General features: G+C 39.6%; 1 protein-coding gene across 1 annotated transcript; it reads right to left on the bottom strand.

The window, feature by feature from the left end:
* Positions 1–275: 275 nt before the first annotated feature.
* LOC102220812 (mixed lineage kinase domain-like protein) lies at positions 276–11,200 on the bottom strand. The gene is made up of 11 exons (XM_005807354.2): positions 11,141–11,200; positions 9,783–10,257; positions 9,396–9,482; positions 7,845–8,022; positions 7,301–7,401; positions 7,093–7,228; positions 4,720–4,804; positions 4,491–4,645; positions 4,321–4,370; positions 2,170–2,316; positions 276–2,052 (listed from the first exon to the last, which is right to left on the bottom strand). Exons 2-11 carry the CDS (start codon positions 10,249–10,251, stop codon positions 2,003–2,005), a joined length of 1,458 nt encoding a protein of 485 aa, XP_005807411.1. The 5' UTR covers positions 10,252–10,257; positions 11,141–11,200; the 3' UTR covers positions 276–2,002.
* Positions 11,201–13,795: the final 2,595 nt, after the last annotated feature.

Here is a 13,795-nt window from a genome sequence, read left to right as displayed (position 1 = left end):
CAGCAACTTATGCATTACTCCTTACATCTGGTGTGCATGACTAGACGGCTCTGAACGGACACAAACACTCGTCTGATACGATGGCGGGCATTTACGATTTGGCATTTGTAGAAGCGCCATCTGTTGTGTGCATTGCAGGTAAAAGTTAAGTTATGGGACATTTAAGACAGAAAATGGGACAAATCAAACTATTATTATACGGGACGTCCCAACTAAAACAGGACAGTTGGCAATTCTGTCGGCCTTACCCAAAGACTACAAACAAGCTAACTGGGAACAGATTTAGGATTTATTGGTGTGAAAACAGTAAATATAACACAATACAGCAATAGAAAATATATCAGACCAGTTTTTTTGCTAAACTGTAAAACCGTCTACCAGTAATGCGTCAATGCTTTTCTGGATCGGGCGTCACTGCAGTGAATGACTGAACTCAGTATAAACTGCCTTCAAAGACTTCATAGAATATCTGTGACTTTACCAAACTACTTTGGCGCTGCAATCAATCTGTAGCTTTTTGTTCTGAAAGACCTTTGCTCTCATGTATTTATAGTGTGCTTCCTAATTCCAAATCCCCTCAGATCACGCTGGTAAGCATGAACTGACTGCCCTACAAACTGACCACGCATGAAATATTTAGCACGAAGCAAACTGTTCCTCGCAGCTTTGAAACAGAGGAGCTTCCTTTTCAGTCTGGCTTCACGGGTCAGTTGAAGGCTGTTACTTATGTCTGCGCACAGAAGTTGTTGATACACCAAACTGTCACCTCTCGCACAAAATGATTGACTGATAAAGAGGAGATGGGTGGCAAAGTGTCTGGCTTGAGCTCTTTTAATGCGTAATGTATTTATGTTGCAGCCTGAGCTGTGCCTCCTCATCTTCAGATCCGAATCTGCCAGAGCTCTTCTCCATTGCTGACACACCGTTACGTAAAGACACCTTGTGTACAGAGTCCAATTAATGATTGTACTCGCCTCCACAGTGGATGGAGAAAAAGAATTTGCCAGAAAATTCAAGCATAGCTTCAATTATGCTTGGATTTGTTTCAGTATCCACATTTTTGTATCTATTGTAGCACTGATTACTCAGGAAAAACCTTGTTAATTGGTAACTTTAGTTGCTGCCAAAGGACTACATGGTTAGGACTCCTTCCTTACAGGAGACACAATCCAATTTTGCCATTCTCTAATCAAGCTAACTTATGTTTTGGAGACCATTAGTTGTCCCTGGAGAAAACCAGCACATTCATAGGGAGAACATGGGAACTCCAAGAAAAAAATGAATTGGCAAAGCATGCCAACCCAAGATTAGGGTGGAAACAGCGACAGCAGCTAAACGCAAATGAGGGCATTTCAGATTGACCAATTAATCCTGGGATGCATGTCACAGAATAGCAGCTGATCCATCTGAGCTCCAGTCCTCAAACTACCAATAAATGCACAGACAACATAGAAAATCAAACTAGAATTTGACCAAAAGAGGAAAAACAATCAAGAGAATCTCCACAGCATGTCAAAGGGCACATTTTTGAAGCGCCGACATGGTGTAAAAAAAATTAAGCAAGTACAAGGAGCTAACTAGAGCTCACATTTTGCTTGGAGTCATTTAGGATGCAGTTTAATTACATTTACACTTACACATGTATTTCTTCTGTATGAGAATTTCTACAAGTAAATCATGGAAAATTTAGGACCTCATTAAACTTTTCCAAGAGGAGATTTCAAATTGGCACTCCAGCTTTGTTATGCACCATCAATAAAGAGGGTGAAAGGATTTTCTTCTTAAGACGGCTTTTCAACATTAATGAAGTTATTAGGAATACTGAGATTGGCTATTCAAAATAGAATAGGTTGATTATAATTGGGAAATATGAGTTGAATAAAAAAATATCCTTAAAATCAATTTAAAAAACCCTTAATTCTTAGTATGTTACAGAAAACCTCTGCAGTTTTGATTCCTCCACTGAAGATGATTGGGCCTGGAGGAGGACTTCGGAGGAGCATCACTGCTGCTCTAACTTTACCAACAAGCATCGCAGTTTATCCACCAGCACTGCAGAAATACAAAGAAGTGAAGATTATTCGACTGAAAGTTCATTAATGATTAGTGTTCATCTATAGCAGCACTGAAACATAACCTAACACAGCAAAAACCACGATAATTACGTACCTCCAGCAGGTGGCCTTTGGGCGCAATGATGGCCTCTACAGGCATCGATCAGCTCTTCCAGGGATTCGGGGCATTGACGGGGAACGGGTTCTCGATAATGCTCTTCAACCACTTTTACATGAAGGGTGTCCTTATTACCACTATAATCTGGAAAGTGGGAAAGGAAAACTTTAAATTCAAGTGTGTGTTTCTTATATTTCACCTTTTAAACAGTTCAAGACCATGGATGCAAGGGCTTGGACATGAATCTGTCTGGAAAGTTCAATGGATGGAGTAATTGCTTATGGGTGTCACTGCTCCCTTAAACAAATATTAAGGATGTAATGGCACACAAAAAATCATGGGTAAGGTTGTGGTTTAATTGTAACATCATGGTTTTGTTCAGTTTGCTTCTTTCAAGAGAAATAAAAACAAAAGGTAGACATTATAGAACTGACAAAAAAAAAACACTCAGATATTTCCCACACAAACAGCAGAACATTCAGCCTGTTGCAGTAGTCTGGTTTTAGGCTTAATGTTTATTTTGCTATTATTAATAAGTGATTGCTGTGATAAGAGGAGAAAACTATAAATATATTGCACTTGATGGAGCTAGCCATACAGTAAGTATGGCTAGCTCCATGGCTAGCTCGCTGTTACTGTCTCTTACTCTGCAGTTGTGGAGTCACAATGTCTGGGATCATGAGCGCCCCCTCCATGATGGAAGAGAACTGCCTGCCTCACCTCTAATCTGTTCTCTGCCGTTTCTGATCGCTCCTCAGCACACGAATCACGTTACACACACAGTTGGTGACAAAAACACTGTACATTATATACATAAGCTAAATTATGGAAAATCAGTTCATACATTAATTTTTTTAGCCATTTTTTTGGGTGACGTACAGACAGGAGGAACATGCTCTCATAGAACGGGAGCCAGTGCAGTTAGTGAGAGGTTGATCAATCCCAGGTGAGGCTCAGCTTGCTGCTGCCTCACGGGCTTCGCTTCCCAGTATTTGAATGGGGAAATGCAAAAATCCGGCGATTTTGAAGAAAATAATCATCAGAATTGTTTAAACTAAATGAAAAATATGTACTTTACAGTACATACCATAGGGTGAATATAGCAATATAAATTATTTTGTCATTATATATTATTTTTCCATGATAACAGGTGAGGTTCTGCGCATAAACATTCTGCATGTATTTAGCCATAAAATAACCTTGCTTTTGTTGGTCCACATCAAACCAGTGGGGCTGTACTATAGTAGATAGTTCCAGTATGAATAAATGTACTGGCAGAAAAACATGCGTTCAGCAGAGCATTACAAGGAGACCCAGACTTCCCTCTGCCCAGCCAGCTGTGCCTTTTTAATATTATTACCATTATTATTATTTATTATCTCGTAAAACTCATAACTCAGCCTATATCAGAAAAACTTACCTTTCATTAAAGAATACCTGCACTGCTCCCTTGATACTAATTTGTCTACTATCCACAGTTATGTAGCTCATCAAACTTTAGACAATTTCCCCCTAATTTGTTAATCAAACCGAGAAACACTTCGGACCTCCTGTTGCTTTATTGTTTAATTTATAATACACTTACACTTTGATTTCATTACCAACTCATAATGATGTCTCCTGTATGTGTAGCTGCCTTTGCTAAAATAACTTTCACTGATTAATAACTAATGTTTTTATACATTTGATAGGAATCCTTCAATGGAAGAGTGAGGGATTTTATTCAGATACATAGATTGAGATTTATATAAAAAAAACCTAAACAACCATTATTGCTTAGATCTGCTTTCATCTTGTGGAAAGTAGTCGAATCCCCTCGATTTTAGTGGTATAATTTGCACCCTGACAACAAAATAAACATGGTAAGCAACTTGACAGTACCTTATGATCAGACTCTACATTTTCACAATTCATTATTTTGAATAAAACAATTGTATCTCCAAAGGGATTTGGGCCAGATCAACAGAATTCTCAGCAAAACGTCCATATAAAAATCCCTTGGTGTTTGAACTGGGGAATTCATTTGCCTATGGTAAAATCTCATATACTTTATCTTATGTCATTACAATTTAAAAATATAGAAATAAAAGTGATTAGAATGACTTGAAAAAATTGAGATCGTCCTTGTCTGTCAAAGCAGATACACACCTGAAAATGGCTTCTTCTGAGTTGCAATTTCCCACATTATGATTCCCAAGCTGAAAAAAATCCGATAAAAGAGCGTTACTGTGGATGACTTTTAAGTGTTTTGGAAAACTTTAAAGACTAGATGTTTGGAATATCTAGTCGGTTGAGCAGCAGTCTCTCATGACACTGACCTGTATATCTCACACTTTTTGCAGTAGTGTTTCATGCCCTCAGATAGCATCTGGGGGGAGGAGTAGCACAGAGAACTGATGTCTTTGTCCTTTCGCTTATTGACCGTTGCATTTCTCAGCGACGTCTCAGTTTGAGCCAGTTCCAAACCGCCGAGCTGGAAAGAAGAACAGCCTGAGAAGTGTGGAAGAGTTGCCATGGAGTAATCGTGGGAGGCTTTAGCTTCACTACCTTGACTCCGTAGTTCTTATCCACAAAGAACTTTTTGCTGGTGATGTCAGTGTGAAGCTTACTTTTCTGCTCGGTCTGATGCAGTCTAGGAGACATCAATAACACATCTTAATTTCAGCGTCAAACCATTTTCAGCTTGATTAGCTAGGGTGACCATATTTTGATTTCCAAAAACAAAAAGAGGACAATTGGCCCAATCCTGCAACAGACTGACAAAAATCATCATTAGGGATGCCCGATTTATCGATATCAACAGCAGAATTGTTGTGATGTTAGCCACTTTTTAATATATCAGCATCGGACAAAAATAAAATGGCTTGTTTGTTGGCATCTTTATGGTATTGAGGTGCCATTTAACCTTTTGCCTGGTTACAATCACAGTCCTGAGAAGGGCCTGTTCTAGTGGCTCAGTGGGAGGTCGGGGCCAAGAGTTGGCTCAAAACTCCCAATGGTGCATGATTTTATGATTCTCTTTAGAAATAAAACTAAATGATAAATAAGATGAAGCAAAAGTATTTTTATAATAGAAATGCAAGATAATAAATAAAAACATTATTGATTTAGTGGAAAAGTTTGTATGCTGGACTCATCATCAGGGTCCCAAATCTTTTCCAATCTTGTTTTTTGTGTTGGAAACCTTTGCCAGATAATGTACCACATAGGGAACGATTAACTTTTTTGTTACCTATGTGGTATTAAGAAGTAGAGAAGTAGAGAGGTTGGGTTCTGATGCAATCTTGAAGTTAAAAATCTACCAGTATGTATGTTGTTGAAAATTGAGCAAAGTTGGGTTGAGGTAAATAAGTGTGTCTATGAGTATATTTAACTTTGTTTATCTGTGTGGCAACTTACAGGTTGCTTGGTGATACACCTTGATATCGTTTCCAGATTCTACTTAGATTAAAGGACACTCGAGTAGTGGGACAGATAAGGATAGTGGATTAAACGGGGTTGTGGCCGGGGCATGGGTGTAATAAAATCTCCCTGGACCTGTTTTACTACGATAGTGGTGGGCCAGTGGAAAGTAACGCCATCTACTGCTGTATGTGGGGTTGTGACTTAACTGTGTGTAAAACTTTGTAAGCCTGTACCATTATGGTTTAAGGCTAACTTGTTTTTGCATCTGCCTGTTTTGTTGCTAACTTTTGATTCGGGTTTGGAGTGAGATTTGGCCTGGGTGAGGCATAGTATGGTTGAGACAGTATGAGGATTCAGTAATAAACATAGTAACCCTATTTGGTGCTGCATCTCCACCATTTGTGGTATTCCATTATCTCTACAACACATCTGTTCATGCAGAGTTCACTGTAGAACCACTCTTATCATCCCTGATCACACTTATGTTCAGCAGAGATTTTCATGCTCACTTTCTCAGAGATTCAGAATTCTGAAATGTCACAGATTAAGACAGAGGAACTGATTATAGCCTAAGGAGATCAAACATCCATGTCAAAAATGTCAAACATGGTGCGTGCTGTGGTGATGTAGGGGATAGCGCAACCCACGTTTGGAGGCCTTGAGTCCTCAACGGGTTTGATTCCCGGACCCGGCAATATTTGTCGCATGTCTTCCCCCCTCTTTTTCCCCCTTTCCTGTCAGCCTACTTTCATATAAGGGAAACTAGAGTCCACAAAAGACCCCCTGGAGGGGAAAGGGGAAAAAAACCAAAAGTCAAACATACAGTACCTCTTGCACTGTTGTACATGTAAACTGTAGATTTATTTACACCATTGGCATATTTGCAAACCTTTTAAGTACATCTCTGTGCAGTTCTCTGTGCACATTGGAATCTTGCATTCAAAACTCAAACTCTTGTCTTTTTTCTGATCATTCCGAGCTGATCATAAAGGCCTAAAACTTCTCTTGTTCTCCCAGCTACCTGTCTATATGCACATATTGATGTGTGCTCTGCCCCAGGGAGTGTGCTGTGCACCTGATCATTTGATCTGCTAGGTTACATCCATTTTATTGCATCCAGAGGAATGATGGGCCGACATGCTGCTGTACCAGATGTTTTACAGTAAATTTCTTGGCGCATTACTAGCCCAGCAGCCAGCATGCCTATTTCTGGTTCAGAACGTGGAGTGCGTCTGTCGCTCTTCCCAGTAACACAGAAAGTTACTGGAAAGGAGAGACAAAGTTGAGAGCCATTAAAGCAAACAGCCCTGTTTTGAATGACTACTTAAAAACCTCCATCCTGGAACCAGTGCTCTTACGTTTCGTGAACTTTGTCTGGGCAGCGTAAGAAAGAAATTAGCAAAAGCTGAGGCTCAAACCCGATTTGTGAGAGTCAGAAAACCTCCATGAGCTCTACACTAGAGAATTTCTTCATCATTCAAACCAAAGACAAATAATGTATTCTTGCCGACTTACCGGTAAAGACCCTGCGCTGCATCCCGGCACATGCTAACTTTCCTGGTCCAGGACAGGTCACATTCAGAGCTCAGAACTTCTCGGAGACTTCCTTTCTCACAGTACTCCATAATGATGAGGTACTTAGTATTAGGAGCTGCAGGCAGATAAAAGATTTTATATTTTTACTGTTTAGATAATTCTGATCTGTGCATGCATCATTACTTACTGTCCTCATCCAGGATGCAGATGCCAAACATTCGCAAGATGTTAGGAGACTCAAACCTTTTCATGGTTTCAACTTCTTTTTTGAAGTCAGACTTTATCTCCCTGCAATTGACAAGAATGTTTACTGTAATTAAGCTTTTGTAAAGAGATGCTTTTGTCATGCACATATAACAACTCTTTCCAAATCTACAGCTTTACAGAAACTATAGTACATGGGATTAGTTTTTATTCCTGAGGTCTAGTTAAAAACAAGAGAGCTTGTCAGCTTGATCAAATCAAATTTATGACCCATTATTTTAAAACTTGTCTAGTTTCCTGTACTATGGCTAACCTCCCAAAGCCACAAAACAGACAAAAAGGTTAAGGAGAAACAAAATATTGTTCTATGTGACCAACATGTGACCTAAAATATTGGAAGGAAATTAGGAAGAGTTACAGTAAAACAGTAAATTTGGTAAATATGAATTAAATTAGTATAAAAGCATCCTAATACTGTTATTATTCCTGCATTGCATATCAATATTTAGATAAACTGTGGCACAGACGCTGCAGTGGTGTTCAAATTGGTGAATATCTTGGCGGCCACTGTGAAGTCCTTGAATGTTCCTCTGTAGACCTGCGGCCCTTGGTCTGTCAGGTTGTCCAATTCGTCCAAATTTGGAATACAGAGTTCATCTTCTTTAATTACTCGGATGTCCATGGTAATGATTTTTGGCTTCTTCACTGAAAGAAAATGGAACAACACATGTTAATTACAACGTTCCAAAGTAGACAGGCATTGTACCGGGGCAAAAACTTTTACTTGAAAATATCAAGTGAGCCCTCCAGTGTGAAGCTGTACGTCGAAACAGAGCAGAAATGATTAAAGCTGCAGTATGTAACTTTGCAAAAAATATAATTTTTTTACATATTTATTAAAACTGTCACTTTGTTGTGACAGTATAATATGAGACAGATAATCTGTGGAAAAAATCAAACTCATAGCCTCCTCCTTACTCTCTGCTACATGCTACAGCGTCCTCCCAATAGTATAGCTTGTCATGAATGCTCAGGGTATTAAGCATGGCTATCAATGACGGCGAATAAACAGTTTTTCTGTAATGGCAGAGAACTTGTTTCTCTGTCATTAATACATTGAACAGTGAGTACATGAGCATGATTCACTTCAATAAGACCTCGATCCTGGCTCTGACTAGTTGCGTTTGACCAGGAGTGGTGTATTTCTGCAGATGGCAATAATAGCACAGGGAGGAGGTGGAGAAGCTAGACTCCCCCCATCCCCCAGATTCTTAAAACATTAAGAAAATTTACATAGTGCAGCTTAAATTAGACTACTCGTAATGAATAAACTATTGGAAACACATTTGTCTCTAAACATGTTATATGCAGAACAACTCATATGGCATATCATTAGCTTCACATGGTTCAAATTCTGGAAAAAGTATCCTGCTATTCTGTAATGGCACCTTTTCCTATCCAATTATTAATCAGTTAATCCAAGAAACAGTCAGCAAATTAGCCTTACACTGCATTGATGTAAAGTCAAGCAAAAAGTGCTGGGCTTTTCAAATGTTGTTACAAGTACATATTTTTTGTGTGTGTAGCTGCTGATGCTTCCTTTGCTACGAATGATCTCAAGGTATGTTGTTATTATGGCTCAGGCTAAAAGATATTTTAAATAGGAATTTAAATTATTTATAATATCACATAAAAGCCTGGTTAAAATCATTTTGCTCAAGGCCTGTAAACAAACAACAAATTTGGATTAGACTTTTTCAGAGCTATTGGGAAGGGTGTGACATTCGTTGACAAAATCAAATTTGTATACTGTGACTCATCATTCACTCACTGACTTAGCACTTAGCACATCACACCATTTAGGTCACTGGAAGGAAGGTAAAATATTTGTTTCCAAGGAATTGGATGATAAATTGTCATGAAGGGTTAGACAGTTCAGTCTCATCATGACAACAGAGTTGTAATATTTAACCATACATTTGACTTTATAGCTGCGATGCTTGTACACACTGAAAATAAACTAAGTAGGTCCGTTTGGTGTGCCAACATTATTTCCAGTTAAATGACCATGTACTCACACATCTCCACGACTTGAGCTACATTGCTTTTGACATCTTCCAGATCTGTTCGCATGGTCTCCACATATTCCATGTATTCCATGAGCACTGAGGAACAAACAAACGCTGCTGTAATGATGCACCCAACACTAGTAATGAATTATCACTTCTACTCATTTGCTTTCTTAGCCTACCATTGCAGTTAGGAAAATTTGGGAGAAAAGAAGTTGGTGTGTGGCCATGTGTTGTCGTGTTTGGCGGCTGTCATTGGTTAGCTGATTAAGGTTCTGCTTTGCTATCTAATGAGATGGGTTATGAAAAACTTTTCAAAGTTCCCTGAGTGCTCTAAAACATGGAAGTCGTTTAAGTAAGAGGAGGAGGATGCAATGCCAAAATGTCTCTTCTCACTTCTGTTTAATTCTTTTTCATCTTCCTTCCGGTCCTTCTCATCTTCCTCCCGCGTGTAGGCCTCCTTTAGCAGCTTGCCCATGTCACTTCCTTGCTTCAGTTGCAGAGCTATAGTCAGATTTTGGAAGCTGTCACTGAGGCGATCATTTACCATTTGGAATTCCCCTGCATGGCTGCTGGTCTTATACAAACGTTTCATCCAGTTTGACGAAGTGAATTTCTCAATTAGTCCAAAAGTTGAGTTGAGGACGGTAGATAATTCCTCCAGGGTTTTTGTCACCTCTGCAGAGAGCTGGGCTGCTTCTATGGAGTCGATTGAATTAACCACCCTCTCCAAGGCTTTTACTCGCTCCCCAATACGGTGACATTGTTTTTTATTGGCCTTCGCTTTCTCAGCTAGTTTATAGATCCCAACAGCAGTGGACAGAACAGACCCTACAAGGAACTTCATGGGGTTAACGATGTCCATAACTGGCTGAAAAGGCAGAGATACAACAGTTTTAATAACCCAACCAAATCATAAGATTCCTTTCAGTGAAGAAGACAGAAGAAACACACCTGCAAATGCATATGAAAACTGAAGAGCTAGGACAGTAGCTTTTTAATTCCCAAGATATGTTTTTATGCCAGCATGGTCACATCTAGGTTGGTCTACTGCCCCTAAGATGGGGGGGGGGGTTAGTAAGACCTGGGAGAAAACTAACGTGAGAGCCGGCGGCACAATCCGGGATATTTACGGGAAAATAATAATACGGGAGTACGACGGGAAAGGGGGTAAAAAAATGGTAGTTTCCCAGTCAAAACGGGAGACTTGACAGGTAAGGCTTTGTTGTCGGTTGCTATGGCAGTCTGTGTGTAGCTTGGCCGATACAGAGGGTGAGAAAGAAGTGGTTTTGAGTTGTACTTCAACGGTTTTTCCCTTCGTTGTGGAGCACAGCACTAAATTAATAATACCTACATTTCCAAGTTTCATTGAATTAACGGAATTATTCTACCACGGCAGCGTTAATATGGATGACATGTAAAAGAATAGTCTTTTTGCCCTCCAGCGTTGTCCTCACGCAAAATTTGTGTATGTAAACAATAACATGCAAGGTGTCTATATTTGTAAATCTTATTATGATTAAGTCAGTGCCTCCCCAGCTATGAACCTCTCCGCACGTCACTGTTTTGGAGTGCTACGTGATATTCAAAACGTTCCTCATTTAAACGCTTCTAGTTTTCATTACGTCCTTTCACCAAACATGCAGATGATTCCATTTAATTTCAAATCTGCAAAGTAACTTCTTCAGTATCCGCAAGCAAGAAGTTATTCTTACACATTAGAGTAGATCAAAAAGCAAGAAAATAAGCATTACCTTTCAGAGGTGGCAAATGGGTTGCTAACGTGGGTTGTGCTTTTCAGGAACTTGTTCTTTGTGAATGCTGAGTATGCACCATTTCCTGCCCGGTAAGACAATCGAGAAGTGCCTTTCCTTTATTTATATACATATACATATGTATTGAGAAGCCCAAGCAGATGATTGCAATGTGAACAGGTGTTAAACCACATACAAATGAGGTTCAGGTTTATTCAAGCTCCATAGTGTTTATTGCCATATTGCCTTATAGCTTATGGAAGAATAAGAATGAAAAAGTCCTGGGGATGTGGGGAGGGAGGGTAAATATTAATTATAAAAGAAAATTATTGCAGCATCAATAATACACAATCATACAATACGTTGTAAGCAAATTGGGGAGTTTTGTTCAATGGATTGCAGATCTTGAAAACTCCACCTTCCCTCTTTCATACTGCTGTCTGGGTCATACACCGGCTCACTGTTGAGGAATGCACCCAGTGCACTTCCTGTTTATGTCCCTACAGACCCTCCCTGCAATCTTTTTTTTTTTTTTTTCATATGTCTCACTTTTTTTCTACATTTTTGCAAAACTGGAAATGTGACTCAAAGGGGTAGAGAGAAGGGAAAGGGAATGAAAGAACTTGAGACCATGAGTACATCTGTCTCTGTCACTCTTCCCAGAATAGATTATTTCTGGCTTTCTATTTATCAGACCATCTTAGTTTTTTTTTGCTTCTCTCCCTAGTGTACTACAGTTGTTTTTAGTTTTTATCCTGCCAGTTTAGGTCATTGGAATCTAAGCATTTTTAATAACTCCACCTTCAGTCATTCTCCTTCATCTAAAACATTCATCTTCACTAGATTTCACTAATTGCTCAAATTTCTATTTGAGATAACCTGAGTAAATACAAACTGCAATTTTCCGTGACTCCAGCAAACCTGTGTTTATGTGAAAGGTAATTCCCCGGATTCCAGCATGGTGCAGGCGCCTGTGTTTATGGCGCCCCATAAGTACAGGCTGGTATTTGCTGCAACGCCACTGAGTTTAAGAACCAAACCTGTCGAGGCTTTTTCTATTCCTCTCTCTTGTTTTCTAAACTGTCAGCTAAAAGCCAGTAAATCTGCCAAAAAGTAAAATTACATTGTTTGAACAGTAGAAGGATAGTGGAGTGGCTTCACTATTTTTGTAACTCCAACAAGCAGTATTGTAGTTTATCCAGCAACACTACAAAAAACAGCAAAAACAAGACACATACTCTCAAAGATGCCCGCCCATGTTCCTTCCTATATTCTCTCCTACAATAGTGAGGAGCAAACTGTATGAAGACGCTCCCACGTGGGGTAGAACTGAAACATACATTAACCGTTTAGAGTGAGATTTGACAAAAGAGAGGAATTCATGGACTGTGGGAGGAAGCTCAAGTGCCCAGCGAGAAACCACGCATGCACTGGGAGAGACCAGGCAAGGATTCGAACCCAGAACCTCTTTACTGCTTGACACCAACTGTTCCACCATTCAGTCCTACTCAGGTTATCGCTTGGTGACTCATTTTTGTGAGTACTAGGGGTTCTTTGTTACTGACTTGGCCTTCTTGCACAGAAAACACATTTCTCATTACAGCAACCCCAATGGTGGTTTCTAATCCATGCAGTCCACACAATTTATTCCTGGATTAATGGCAGTGGTACAGCAGCGGGAATGAGGACAGTATATTGTGAACCTGTTTATGAGTGCAGATGATCTGTGTGTCTTGCCTTTATGATATTCTACTGCTTCACATGAGAACACAGACAAGGCACAGGAGCAAAGATTCAATTACCAATTACTTAAGGTGCTTTCATCAAGGATCTTTCTGATGTCCATTTTTAAGTCGGTGTGTGTGTGTGTTTGTTTGAAGGGGCCAAGGCAGATGCACTGACGCACATCTCTTAGGAAACAACCATCTAACAGGGATCCTGTGGCAGTATAAACTGGCCAAGTCTGGTCTTGAGTGTGTTTAGCCATGAGTGGGCTTGTGGTCAGCCATTTGAAGGACTTAATTGCCTTGTTGTGGTACATGCGCTGACCTCATGTTGCTATGATTAGCCACTGCGACGCTGCTAACCATGACTGCAGTACTTCTGAGGATCATCAAGTCAATATTAGATCATTTTTCTGCAGACTCTTCGTCCCTCCCTTTGTTTTGGAGTGCTTTTAAAGAGGCTGCATCATGTATTTTTCCAGGCGCCTACTGCCATTTTATAGAATACAACAGAATATACTTTATTGTTCCCTAAAGAAAATTTGCCATGGACTCAAGGTGCAGTGGCAGCTGCCCAGACAGAAAACAAATACATATAAAATTGATATAAACAGCTAGAAACACATCTACAACAGTGTAAAAAAACAAAAAACAAGAACAACATCCAAAGCCATTGCACACCTTCCAGGCCTCTAAATGCCATTTAAAGTTTGATCAAAATTTTGATGGAGGAGGGTAAAAGAGTATTTAAAACTGTTCAGTTTAGTTTTTAGGATTCTTTGCCTCTTACTCTCACTCTTTTCTGTAACTGGTAGCATACATGGTCACTCCAGTTTCAGAGGTTAGCCAGATGAATACCCAGATAGCTATAAGAAGTGACTGGATTTATCTCCTCCCTGTGGATGGACAGTGGGGTACGATTCTAACCACT

This window comes from Xiphophorus maculatus, chromosome 10 (genome assembly GCF_002775205.1).
Source record: "Xiphophorus maculatus strain JP 163 A chromosome 10, X_maculatus-5.0-male, whole genome shotgun sequence".
NCBI lineage: Eukaryota > Metazoa > Chordata > Actinopteri > Cyprinodontiformes > Poeciliidae > Xiphophorus > Xiphophorus maculatus.
The sequence above is the reverse complement of the archived record's forward strand: the minus strand, read 5'-3'. Positions and strand labels throughout refer to the sequence as shown.

Coding starts and splice junctions, on each gene's coding strand:
- LOC102220812 (XM_005807354.2), bottom strand. CDS start 10,251: ATGGACATCGTTAACCCCATGAAGTTCCTTGTAGGGTCTGTTCTGTCC. Junction 9,483..9,782: donor TGAAAAAGAATTAAACAGAA/GTGAGAAGAGAC, acceptor TTTGTTCCTCAG/TGCTCATGGAATACATGGAA. Junction 4,805..7,092: donor GCAGCGCAGGGTCTTTACCG/GTAAGTCGGCAA, acceptor GATGTCTCCTAG/ACTGCATCAGACCGAGCAGA.